General features: G+C 48.3%; 1 protein-coding gene across 1 annotated transcript in view; it reads left to right on the forward strand.

Moving 5' to 3' along the window:
• Positions 1-720: 720 nt before the first annotated feature.
• mdfi (MyoD family inhibitor) overlaps positions 721-13,948 on the forward strand; it is a 22,665-nt gene continuing 9,437 nt past the window's right edge. The window contains exons 1-2 of the mRNA XM_027020018.2: positions 721-868; positions 9,004-9,147. Of these exons, the coding sequence (XP_026875819.2) occupies positions 721-868; positions 9,004-9,147 (292 nt within the window). The remainder of the gene's footprint in view (positions 869-9,003; positions 9,148-13,948) is intronic.

Below are 13,948 nucleotides of genomic sequence, written 5' to 3' on the forward strand. Positions count from 1 at the left end.
CCATCCATATTGCAGTTGTGATATGTCCTGATGTGACACCGACCAAATACATGACAAATTCTTTGACCTAAATCCCATTTTTCATATGAAGGATGTAATTCGTCAGCACAGCCACAGAACACTCGTCTAGAATATCCGGTATGGGCCGGGATGCTCACAGCACGGAATAGAAAAAAAAAATTTGTTAGCAAACTCATTTGCATGTTGCAGCCTTCTGGGTTAGCACAGAGGCCTTTCTGGTGATTAGGGTTGAGGAGTGATACGTCGTGCAGAGCTAGTGTGTCCCGGTGTGTTGGTGGAGCGTATTTGAGGTAGTGCACCAGCATTTGTCACAGGGATCAGCTTTGCAGGCGGGGCCCTCGTGTTCGCTCCGTGAGCGTGCAAGTCCCGGCCCGCTCTCCCCCCATCCCTATTCGCAGCTAAGGCCGAGCGTGTCGGCTCCTGCATGGCTACCAGAACCAGGGGGCCGCGGCAGCCTAACCGCAGTCGAAATTAGACCAGCAGACCTTGTTCTGGGCTGCCCTGCGTTTGCTAATTACCCTGAGGTATGCGTTTAGCTATGCATTGTTTATTTGCCTTTGTCTCAACACGCGTGTTTGCGCTCACGCCCAGGGAGCATTTTCCATTCCTGGCCGCGGCTTCTGCCAGTGCGGCTGTTTGGTCTCGCGTGCGGACCTCTGACGCGGTGAGTCTTCGTGGGGAACATTCTTGTGTCTCAGAATGGCGCTCCAGTCGCCAGTAGCCTGGCCCGCTTCTGTCCCCCTCACCTCGGAGGATCCCGGAGGGGTCCGCGCCGTTTCTAGATCTGCTCTCACCGTCCGGCTCACGGCGACTCCGATCAGCGCGCGCACAGAGAATCTGATCCGAGGTCAGCAGGGCCGACGCCTCTATTTTGACAGGCATAACAGGGCCCGAGCTTAATGCTGCGCATGCACGTTAAGTAGCACCTGACAGGGAACGCCGACTGCATTCACTCTGCTGGGGAGGACCTGCGCCATAGTAACGTACATGGATGACTTCTGCATGACTCGAGATATAGACAGTGAGGTCAGCCGCCGAGACGCGCAGAGCTATAGCGCAACACACCACACTTGCGCTGTTTCTCGCAGAGAGTGATGAGTCCACGGACCAGCTGCTTGTCTGCTTTCTTTTTTTGCTTCCTTGGCTCACCGTGACGATTGACAAATCTCCATTCTTATTCAACTTTGTATGAATAGCCCCAACTTTTAGATTATTACAGCAGTTAATTTAACACTAACGCTAATCCTCTGAAGACTAAGAATGATTGGAAGATTAAGGCTAAAATGAGTCTGTATGCATTTGTTGTTCCCATCTGGTTAATTAAAGGTAGGAGCGTGCACGCGCACACGTGTGCGTGTGTGTGTGTGTGTGTGTGTGTGTGTGTGTGTGTGTGGGTGGGTAGTTGTTTTTATTTTGATTTTTTTAATGAGTTGGCAGTATTTTCACACCCTCCATCCCGGCTCGGTTTTACCGTTGAAGACACAAACGAATGCCGCTCGCTTTTCTCCAGACGCAGAGGTAACGATGCTCCTCTAATGTGCACTGCAGGTATCGCAGCAAACAGCTCGGCAGTCTGCTCCTGAACCCACGGAAGCTCCAGGCACTAGAGGCTTATACGATGAGACAAGAATTTCCAGCATGCATTACCCCTCACAGTGATTACCCATGGGTGATGTCCCACTTATGTAACTTTTCCATACCTGAGTCTATGGGGGGGGTGGTTATAGAATGTTTTTCAACAGTGCAAGACAAAGTGTTGCAGTGATCAGCTCTGTGGTAGAATAAAGGCCCCAGGACACACACACACAGAGATGGGCTGGCGTGGCTTTGGGGCAGCCGCGTGCAGCTCCGGTGCTGGTGGCCAAATCTCTCATACAGGGTTCTAATCATTCATCTCTCTCTCTCTCTCTCTCTCTCTCTCTCTCTCTTTTTCCTTTGTTGCTCTCTAAACCTCTTTTATTCATTCACTCCTTGCTCTGCCTCTTTTCTCCATTTCACACTTTGAATTATTTTGAGTTACTCTGTTGTTGTTGCTGGGGAGGGGAGGCAGAGTTGAAGGGTATTTATTTGCCCTGGGTGTTTAATGAGACTCAAACAGCTGTACAACAGGGTCAATGATTTGTCTCTTTGGCACTACATCTTTCATTAAGAAAAAGTCTCGTAGGATACAGGGTGGCGGCAGATTATAGCCTCTGAATAAAGTTGAGCTAAACCTTTTTACTGATAAAGCTCTGGAATGATTGAAAAACATTACATATGCATAAAAAATATTTTCAATACTGATCCCTGTATATCGGCCCTGTTCGTAGAATTAAATAGAGTCCTTACACAGCGCAAAGTTTTTTGGCTGTTTTAACTGATGGACCACTTCAAAGTTGCCTACAGAACTCTCTGAACTCTTTGACAAACGCCCCAGTGTTCTCCACACATACAGTAATTATGCTTGTCATTATTTTTTGCAAGTGCTTAGTTCCCCTTTGTAATCGGGTATGCACATTTGAGCTTCTCCTAGCATGTCCCGTGTAGGTGTCTGTTGCCGTCTCCTTTGTGTGGGAAAAGATTACAACGTTTCATCACCTGAGACTCTGTGGGGTCCGCCTTTGATACCTTGCTGATGGTTTTCTGTCATTGCCAAGATCCTCTGGGGAGGAATTCGGCGATCTCTGAGGCGAAGAGTGGATCCGCGAGTGGCGAGAAAGCCAGGGGAGCCTAAAGTCTTGTCTCGCTCCCTTTGCTCTCAGAGGAAGGTGGCACACTGAATCCACTGTTAAGCTGAGTTTAGACTTTGTGGATGGGATGGAGGGGGTGGAGGAGAGAGAGAGAGAGAGAGAGAGAGAGAGAGCTATGATCCGTGGTGACAGATTTTTGTCTTCTTTGTATTCCTATGGATTCTCCCTGTCCAGCTGGGTTCAGTGGCACGGGTTTGATTTTTCTAAAGGAGAGTAAGAACGTGTAACACATCGCCTGCTCCCCACACTCCCAGACCGTGCTTCACGAGGCCTCTCTCAGCCGTCTCTCCTCAACTTTGAAACACAAGATTTAGCTCAATTAAATCCCTCTAATTCCTGATAAATACCACACATTTTCTCATGTAATGAGCTTACACCCCCCCCCCCCCCCACTCTCTATTCTTTTCCTTAAATAATCTCTGGATTTGGACAGACTCCAGCGCAGGGCTTTGAAGCCACTCATCAAGTATCTGTTTTCACTGCTGGCTGGTGTACAAGCTCCGAGCCTGTCGTTGTCGAGCCAGGTTTAGTGAAGATGTCGCAAGTTACCGGTGCACCTCTTGTCACGGACGCGGAGTTAATTGTTCTCTTTTTACCCCCTCTTAATTGCCCCCTCCTGCCCCTACAAAATCTACAAAATCTCATCTGATATTTTTTTTTTCCAACAGACCCTCCAAAAAAAACCCTCCAGAAAAATCCACAAAACCAATCCAGGGTTAACCGGGGAATGAAGATGAATACAGGTCCGAAAACATCTGGAAGTCATCTCAATTTTTGGATCCACTCGAGACGTTCGTCTAAGTAACGCCTTTACAAAACCGTGACTAGGTGGGAATCATGATATGACAGTCTCTGTCTGTCTGAAATGGGGCCATTTGTATAGTTTTTCTCTCTCACTTCAAAGAGGGCAACGAGGACCTTAGTAGCGCGTTAAATGTTACATTGCAGCGGTTAGTGGCCTCCAGGGAGGGGCGAAGATAAAGTGAGTGGAGGGAAATGAGAACCGGACTGCTGGAATTAGTGCTCCATGGCCATGCTGGGAGGTGATTTTTCAATGGATGAATAGCAGGATGGAATGAAGTGTGCGTGTGTGTGTGTGTGTGTGTGTGTGTGTGTGTGTGTGTGTGTGGGGGGGGGGGGGGGGGGGGGGGGGGGTCTGCAAGGTCTGCAAGTTTAGGAACGTGCAGACCTCCATTGGCTGGTGATTGCTGTTTTCTGTCCATTTGTAGACTTGCTTTCCCTCCCCATGTGATCACACCCACACACAAACACTAGCGGAATTCCTCTGCAGTCCACACGCTACAAACACTAGCACTCACACACTCTTCTATCTTCTCTCACACACCCTGCACTCCCACTAAATGCTATAGCCCTTCATCCTGGTTTACAAACATTTGACACACGCTTCACTCTGCGCGACATACAGCCGTGTGCGGGTGGGGGGGGGTTGCATTTATGTGGCTTTATTTATCCCGTCATCAAAGAGAACCGCTTCACAAAGCGAACACAAAGCGCTCATGGGAGTTGTAGTTCTATCCTTGTCACGCACGTGCCCCGTGCTCTCTGCACTCTCTGCTCTCTGCGGTTTTTTTTTTCCCTGGTGGGTTCTAAAGAGGGACGGTCCCAACCGGTCAAGGTAATTGACTTCAGATCAAACGGCGGACATGTTGGTCTTTGAGGCCTGTGCTTAGTTCGGTCAAAGAATGGACAGCTCGTTGGTATGCCTCTTTATGTATTGTTGCTGTGTTGGGAACAGCAGGTGCGCTTTTTACGGCGCTAAAGCCCAAGATTTAAAGTGGTGTGAGCAACTGCGTTCCATTAACAGTGAAATGTCGGGTAATAGCTGCTGCAGCGAAGAGACTCGCGAGGTCGAAGGAAAAGTTTTGCGTCGGCGAGAGTCTGAGAAAGTTTTTCGATTTAAGCGCCTCGTTCTCGCCAGGCTCTGCGCTTCAGCGGCTCCACCGGGACGGAGGCGGTGTAAAACATCCATCGGGCTCTTGTCAGGGGTTTTTTTTTTTTGTTTTTTTTCCTCCTCCTTCGGAGCTGAAACATCTAAACCAATGATCTCTTTTCTCTTTCACTCCATAGACTGACTTCTGAGCAGGTATTAGTGAGGGTCTGTTAGGAGACGGGAACTCTGACACAGAAAGAGGTGGGGAGGGGAGGGCTGGTAGAATTTCAAAGTGTCCCTGTAAAGCCACAAGACTCCGCTGCCTCTAATAGCAGACCTCATACCTGCCTGCTCTAAGCTCCTAAAAGACTGGCTGTGCTCTCCCGGTCCTCCAGGGAGTAAATAAGGGAACACTCCCTGCAGGTGTAAAGTCAAAGAGAGAAAGTGTAAGCAAGGAAAACAGGGAGAGAGAGAGAGAGAGTGAGACAGAGTGAGCTAGCCAGTGTATGCTTTAAGCTCATAGACAAGTAGCAGCTTTGCTTACCACATTATTTGGTTTTTTTTATCTGATGGAAATTGCCTCAGTGTAGTTCTCACTTGCATGGTCACTCCTTGAATTTGAATATCGATGAAGTGCAGTATTAGTAGAGCTATAAAAATGTGCACAGTTGTAAAAATGTAGACGCATTCACTAAAACGGACATATTTTCGATGCGACTTCCTACAAACCAGGGCCGAACCCCAGCGCCCAGGGCCTTTTAGCATCGTCCGCGAGCAGGGTCATCTGATGAGTAATCCACCCTTAAGTCCACTCCAGAAGCATTTCCGGGACCATTCACGCTGTGAAGATACTCTGGGCTTCCAGTATCTTGCAGTCCACAGTCCGGAGCATAAGCCGTTATATCTTGGTGTAAAGGGAGATACGGTCCTTTCTGAAGCAGTGCTTTATTGTTGGCTAGCTCTAAGTGACCGCCTTAGGCCATTCTTGTTACCGTGGAAAAAAATATATAATAAAAGTTAGAGGGTGACCTTAAGTACCCCGCACTGCTCCACCGCAAACACGACCCATCCCATATTTCGCTGGATTTTTATTACATACAGCCATAACGTTATATTTTTATTCATGTACTTGTTTTTGGTTTTTCTGTTTTTTTATTAGGACTTGTGAGGGCCGTGTTTACTAGCTGCAGGTTTTACAGGTGAAGCTTGTTGACGGACCACTCTAATCCTGTCACGTGCTGCAAGTCCAATTAGCTGTGCGCCGTTCTCAGCGAGATGAAGCTGACAGCATGTAAGCCTCCTGCCTGTCTAGAACTCGCTTCTGGCAAACAGGGTTTTTTTTTGCCAAACTGTTTCTAACAGGTCTCAAACGTGTGGGGGGAAAAAAAAACCAGGAAACCTAGAAACGACCAATCGTGGTCACTTTGCCTAGAGGGTGGAAGAAGGGCCAGGTGAGGAGACGGCACCGATCTGCATCATTTCTCCGGCCCGCGCTGGCCACGTGATCCTGGCGTGGTGCTGTACAACGGCTCTGCCTCAGCGACCGCGGGTCTCCGATTCAGAGCAGAGCAGCAGGCGTGAAGCAGGGCCGCTACAAAGCGCTTCTGGGGGGTAATAAGGTGGGGCGGTGCATGACAGTGGACGCAGCCCCACCCCTATGCCTAGCCTCACTCCACCCACACCACTGTAAACGACAGAAGGTCCACGCCTTGCGTCCAGCCACTCCTAGGATCCTAGCGCGTTTGCTCACTCTCTCCCTTTAGGTTTGTCTAAGGCCTAATCCCAAATTGCTTGCCCCTGCCTCTTTATTTTACACGTTCACATCTAGGGGTAGGGTGTCCTGATGCTTGTTGAGAGGGCTAGGACGAAGTGTGGGGGCCACAAGGCCCTCCAAGCGGAGGTTTTTCAGAGGCACGCTCCAGACGGAGCATTATGAATTTTTAATACAATTTATGAATAGTTCACTTCCTCAGAATGTCTTGTGGAATGTCTTATCTCATGCAAGATGGCCGTGCAAGTGACTAAAGAAACACATAAATCCAAGAATTTTCTTTGTTAATAAAGATATAAAAATTATGATGGCCATTATCTTAGTTTAATGTTGGTTCAATGGTTAATTTCTTCATAAGAAGTATAAAAAATCATTAGTAGTACGCTATTCCGATGTCTTGGTAGCTAAATCCAAGAATTTTCTTTGTTAATAAAGATATAAAAATTATGATGACCATTATCTTAGTTTAATGTTGGTTCAGTGGTTCATTTCTTCATAACAAGCATTAAAAAAAATCGTTAGTAGCAGGCTATTCTGATGTCTTGCTAGCTAGCGTGACGTAATTTTACATCTTATTGCTGATTAGTGCATGCCAGTCCCACATTTTGACATTTCATGTTGCTTCGCCCCTTTAAAGGTTTATAAACTTTAGCTGGTCCGGCAGCCCGGTTGCTGAATGTGACCTCTCCGGTAATATGAGTGCAGCCTGGCAGGGTGGCCTACAGAACCCTGCTACTGGCCTGGTAATGAAGAACTGTTCCTTTTTGTGTGGTAACCCACTTATAAGTTATGAACAACTGCAGAAAACCTCAGAAGGATGCCTATATCCCACGCAAGAGAGATCACCCCAGCTGAGCACAGCGTAGTGGTAATGTCTGGCAAAAATTTTAATCTATTTACTTAAAAGCCATCAAGGGCTACTACTGTCATATGGAGTTCCCAAAGAGTTGTCCAGTTTTGTAATGGAGGATCGTAACCGCCACCCCCAGCAAACTCAGTTCCAAGAGACACGGGGACAATAAAAATGGGATTGGGCCTAGATATTGGCAAGAAGTCTCTGTCTGTTTGTCTCTTTCACTCATTCTCTCACAAACACCCTCTTGCACTGGCCCAGCATGGCTCGTGCGGGCTTTGCGTTTAGATTTACGCAGAACTGGAAAGAGATTTTTGGTATCAGGTCGAGATGCTCTTTGTGCCAAAAACAAGGGTGATGGGGAGAGGGAGAAAGGGAGGGAGAGAGAGAGGGAGGGAGGGAGAGGCATTTGAACGGTCTTCCACATGGTAAGGAGATTCTCCCATTGGCTGCCAGTCGTGTACATGGCAACAGGAGCCAGACACGGCAACACCTCCCTAATTACACCACAAGCACGCCAAGGACGCGCAGACATCACTGCAGGCTTCTCCGGAAATTTCTTCCCATTCTTTGAAATGCTGAGATAACTGTAGTCAAACTGCATTTGCGGTCGCTGCCACTGTTGAGGAGTGGAGATGTGTCTAGGGGTCACCGAGCTATGAGTGACAATGAGCCAAGTCTCGGACAATGCGGCTGCTGTTGGAGTCTCTGTGGAGGAAACGGGGGAGGTAGCCCATCATCAGTTGTCTTGGTAACGAGCTGAAAGGTGAAAATGGCTTGGCGGGGGGGTAGAGGATGGGATAGCTCCTGGTGTCTGGTTATCATGCTGTCATCAGCTAGGTCTGCCTGCTCCTTATTCTTTAGGTTCCTCACTGACCCTCTCTCACTCTCTTTTTCCCTCTCTGAACCCTCTCCTAAGTTCTAACCCTTGCCTAAAAAAGCGCCCTTCCTGAGCAGCCTCGGGGAGGAAAAGAAAACAACAAACCAAGTGAAAAAACAAAACAAAACAAACAAATTCCCCAAAAAAGATATCCCTCGCCCAGAAAAGAGTTAGAAAAGCCAGCGAAGGCTGCCAAGAGCAAGTGAAGAAAAACAGGAGACAGCGAGAGCAAGCGGCTAAAGAAAATAAGTAGAAGGGAGAGTGACGGTGGTGTGGGGGGGGGTGTTTATCAGACAGCAAATCCAGCCCAGCTGGCTCCCATTTGGCCGGGGGGGGGGGGGGGGGGGGCGCAACAGGCCGAGGGCAGCTTAGCACGGTCACGCCTCTCTCGTCTCCTCTCCTCCCCTCCCCTCCCTCTGGTTAGAGCTCCTCTCCTGTTCCGCATCCTCTCTTTCTCCTCCCCTCTCCCCTCATTTCCTCTCCGAGGCTGTGCTCGTCTCTCGGCAAAGAGGCCCAAACCTGCCTTGCTTTGATGTCTGCTCTGCTCAGGCTCTCTCAGACAGCCCCGTGTAATTACCAAGCCGTATAATGGGACCGCTCGGCTCCAGAGTTTGCGTATAAAACGCAGGCAGGCCCACACACACACACACACACACACACACACACACACACATAAGCGCATATACTGCTGTGCCCACAAACATGATGCAGAAATGTCTTGCAAAATGAAAGCACAAAGCCAAATAAGCAGTAAAAGTTGTGTTGGTCTAATATCCCAACTCTCTCATGTGTTTACCTGCCCTGAGTACCTCGGTGCCTTTGTAACCATGCCCGGTCTCCATGTGCTTGCACTTCCAGGTGGGGACGGTGGCCGGGGGCCAGCGCTCCGGGAGGCCACGTCGCCCTCCGCCGAGACGCCGGGAGACGCGGACGATGGGAACAACAACAACAACAACCCTTCCCGGACAGATTTGAGTGGCGCTCCCGGCAAAAGCATAACCTGTAAGCTCAGTGACACGTACTGCAGGGCTGCGATACCGAGCTTGCCCTTTCGTAGTAGGCTTTTGTGTATTTGGGCCGGCTCAGCAAGGTCAGGTGCACCTGCCTGGCAGCGAGCGTTCTCGAGCTGTCTGAGCATGTGTCTGGGCGCGACGATGTCGGACGGAGGTGTCGTATTTGATCAGCACTCTTCGTTCCCGGCGGACGTAGACGAGGGTGTCCCACCTGATGAGGGCGGAGACTTTGGTGGTCGTGAGCTCATCTTCCCTAATGGGCCACTGAGAGACACGGCTGTTCCAAATCTGTCTTGTTCACTGTGTGGTCTGGGTCATCATTGTGGAGACTGTGTGTGTGTGTGTGAGTGAGTGTGTGTGAGTGTGTGAGTGTGTGTGTGTGTGAGTGTGTGTGTGTGTGAGTGAGTGTGAGTGTGTGTGTGAGTGAGTGAGTGTGTGTGTGTGTGTGTGTGAGTGTGTGAGTGAGTGAGTGTGTGTGTGTGTGTGTGTGTGTGTGAGTAAGTGGGTGTGGGTGGGTGTGTGAGTGAGTGTGGGTGGGTGTGTGTGTGAGTGAGTGTGTGTGTGTGTGTGAGTAAGTGTGTGTGTGTGAGTGTGGGTGTGGGTGGGTGTGTGCACTCATGCCTGTAACTTAATGTCTTGCATGTGTAAGATGCAGTTCCTTGCTGCCCTCGTAAAGTTAAGCACAAATCTAAATAAACTACTGTATTGTGCAGATATAATATTACCCCAGAATCTTATATATTTAACTGTGATCTTACTGTTATCTATTACAAAGACTCTGTGTGTGTGTGTGTGTGTGTGTGTGTGTGTGTGTGTGTGTGTGTGTGTGTGTGTGTGTGTGTGTGTGAGAAGGCCAGCTGTAGACTATAACTAAACGCTGACTAAATGGTGGATGGTGGGTATGGTTGTACTACTGAGTCATACCCTTACATTTGGTCTAGACCAGCATATCCACCCACCTCAGGATATGAACACACACACACACACACTTGTATATAGTCACATACACATTTAGTCTTAATGTTCTATATTGCACAGTGTTGCTAGTGAGTGTATTGTATTAGTATACAGTTACAGATAGCCAGTTTGTCAACCTCCCTTTAACCTTTCATCACTGGTCAGTCTTTGACCACTAGACCCCTGCTGACCATATATAATTTCATAATTTCATTGCTGGTGTGGTTGTGAGTTTTGAGCTTGTACAAGTTGACCAGACACAGCAGCAGTGCTGTTTTGAATAATCTCACCGGGTCGAGCATGGACCACCAACCAGAATTCCTATCCAGGCGCCCTGTGGTCAGAAATTGTCCAATGGTGAGCGGAAGGGAGTGGTTAACACAGATGCATGGCAACATGTGGGTTGCGGGCCACACCTCCTCTCCCTGTGCACCTCTGACTGTACCAGGTGTTTCTCATGAAGGCGCCGATGATGGCACGTCACACACGCATACTCAAGGCACATATCCATTACCCTGAACCAAAATAAAGGAAAATCCGGAGCCAAGATAAAGGAAAATCCAGAGCCTTCCACCCTCAGCCTGTGCCATGGCACGAAGCTTCGCCTTAAACGTCCCTCTCGGAACGCTGAAAACGGTTCCCGAGTCCGGTCCAGCTCACCTTTTCTTTCTGTGAAAATCGAGATTGAGTGTTTCTGCTGGTAACCGCCATTGTTGGGATGTTGCCCAGGGCGACGGCACTAGATGTTGTGATACTGGCAGGTGGCTGAGACATTTGCTCCATTCCTTAACGAATACGTTTTTGTCGGCCTTGAATGGTCTGTGTTTGCTCTTCACTTTGGCCTATAAAGTGGGAGCTTATGTTACTATTGATTTGTCATTCATCTGTGCAGCTGGATCTGAGCCAGCAACATCCAGGTTTAGGTCCATATTCAGTCTCAGGATGCTACTTACAAGGCTGTTTATTCAGGCTTTGTGAGGGACTCCATCGAACTCATAATGGTTATTGGCAGCATTTCTGATTTCTTACAAACCATGCAGAACATGCAGCACGCTTGTGTTTGTAGTGGGACTGCAGTGAGAGTGTGTGCTTGTGTTTGCAGTGAGAAGTTGGACCTGAAAGTAATTAAGCACTCCACGTTTTCTTATGTATTTGTACTTAAGTATTTGTTTTAAGTGTTTGTTCTTTTGTACTTTTGTAGCTTTTTAAAACTTGCACTAATATTAAGAGAGATTAGTCTTTTGACTTCAGTATATTTATCTTTCTTAAAGTACATTTGAGGTGATGTTTTTGATCACATATTTACTGTGAATGGGATTTTGGACAGAAAAGCAACTGATTGCAATGTGCATGGGGTAGCGCAGCTGCAGACCGGTCAGAGTGTCCATCCCCGAAAGGTCCTACTGCAGGGAGAGCTGGACCCCTGGTCTGATGAATGACGTTTCATGGAGTTGATCAGGTGTGTGCGCATGAGAAGAGATGACACCTGGATGCACAATGGGAAGAAGGCAAGCCAGTGTGGTGCTCTGGGGAATGTTCTGCTGGGAAACCTAGGGTCAGAAATCACCTATCTTAAAGTTGTTGCAGACCAAGTACACCCAATCATGGAATTAAAGGACCCTTTGGAGCTAAATACCACTGGACACCTCCAGAGGTCTTGTGGAGTCCAAGCCTCAAATGTTTTGGAGGCACGAGGGTGACAATATTAGGCGAGTGATTTTAATGTCATGGCTGATTGGTGTACAAACACACACACACACACACATATCAAATCACACTGTTCCTTTTAAAATTAGAGTCTCTCATCTGCTTAGGTGTGAGTGCAGTGCAGTTTGTGTGTGGTTGCAAATGTGCCAAGACATGGGCCACTGTATCGTGGTTCTTACGTGATGAACAACTGGCCTGCATCGTCTGGAATAAAATTACTGATGTGCTGGATTATGTGAAAGTCCTGAATCATCCCAGCGACCAAAAAGAGTTTATTCACGATTCTCAGAGTAATACATAATAAAACAAACAAAACAAGAATTTCTTAGGAGGCTCATTTGCATACTGTGGTAACATTATGCAAAATCTAAAATTGCCATTCTTCCTTATAGTTTGTCAACCCTGACTGTATGGAGTAATGACAATACATTCTAGCCATGGTGCTGCATACCACAGTAATACAGCAGCATAGGACACAGGAGTTCAATAGTGAGAATGCAAAACATTCTAGTTATTCACAATTCTAGTGTGTCTGAACAATGAGCCATCTGCACACTAGTGTGTGTGTCTGCACGTGTGTGTACGTCTGTGTCTGCATGTCTGAATGTGTGTGTGTGTGTGTGTGTGTGCGTGCGTGCGTGCGTGAAAGTTCAGGTCACCAGGAGGCCCTTGACGGCATATGTGCTGGGTGAGGTCATGTCGTGGCTGTCGAGTCTGCTGATAGCCTACAGACCCGTGCAGTCGGTCATTCACTGCCTCGTAAGGCTCTGGCGGTGCTAGCAGTTACGCAGGCACAGGGACCAAACCCCCTCCCCTCCCAGAGCGGGTCCTCTCACAAGCTGGGAGCAGAACAGGACAGCATCACACTGGGGCCAGTGTACCAATCAAACTGGCTGGAATAGTTGGCGTGGTTACAAGCGTCATGGTCCTGTAAACGGTAAGTTTAGAGGAATTCCATTCACGGAGTTGGAAGGTCGCGAGGACTGGCGCTTAACAAGGCAGCATGGAGAAGTTTGAGGTGGAAGCATTAGAAAGTGATCCGACCCATAGGGCATACATAGAGGTGTGGGGTGTGCATGTGTCTGCGTGTGTGTGCTCGCGAGGGGTGTGTGACTGAGCTGGCTGTGCATCGCCTGCCCTGACAGGGGAAGAGGGATGGCAGATGAGTCGATACCCGGATGCCTGCTCTCGTAACGTCTGTTCCTGATGGTGCCAGTCTCCCCCCAAGCTCCTCCAGCGTGTCACGGACAGGCAGCCGCTTCTGTCCATGCGGAGCCCGTCTGCGGGAACACAACAGCTCCAGCGGCTCAGGGGAGCCGCGCCACGCTGCGCCGCCGGCTTGGGCCACTGTGCGTGAGAGCCTGTGAAGTGTCGTCGTTCCGGTAATCTGAGAAAACCTTCGTTGTGTCTCACATTTTGTAAAGGCTGCCCTGTGCCATCACTGAGCAACGCTAGCTTAATGGTTTTCTTAGATGCTGGCTTGAAATTCCAGCGTAAGGACAGAGACGACAAGGCACCATCGGGAGTCGCTCTCAACCCGAGGCCCTGCTAAATGGTGGGAATAGGACTGCATTTCAGAGAAATAGGAATAGGATAGGAATAGGAGATAGAAGAATAGGAATAGGAGAATAGGAATAGGACTGCATTTCAGAGGAATAGGAATAGGATAGGAATAGGAGAATAGGAATAGGACTGCATTTCAGAGGAATAGGAATAGGATAGGAATAGGAGATAGAAGAATAGGAATAGGAGAATAGGACTAGGGCTGCATTTCAGAGGAATAGGAATAGGATAGGAATAGGAGAATAGGAATAGGACTGCATTTCAGAGGAATAGGAATAGGATAGGAATAGGAGATAGAAGAATAGGAATAGGAGAATAGGACTAGGGCTGCATTTCAGAGGAATAGGAATAGGATAGGAATAGGAGAATAGGAATAGGACTGCATTTCAGAGGAATAGGAATAGGATAGGAATAGGAGATAGAAGAATAGGAATAGGAGAATAGGAATAGGGCTGCATTTCAGAGGAATAGGAATAGGATAGGAATAGGAGAATAGGAATAGGACTGCATTTCAGAAGAATAGGAATAGGAGAATAGGACTAGGGCTGCATTTCAGAGGAATA

This window comes from Electrophorus electricus, chromosome 20, assembly GCF_013358815.1.
Source record: "Electrophorus electricus isolate fEleEle1 chromosome 20, fEleEle1.pri, whole genome shotgun sequence".
Classification (NCBI taxonomy): Eukaryota; Metazoa; Chordata; class Actinopteri; order Gymnotiformes; family Gymnotidae; genus Electrophorus; species Electrophorus electricus.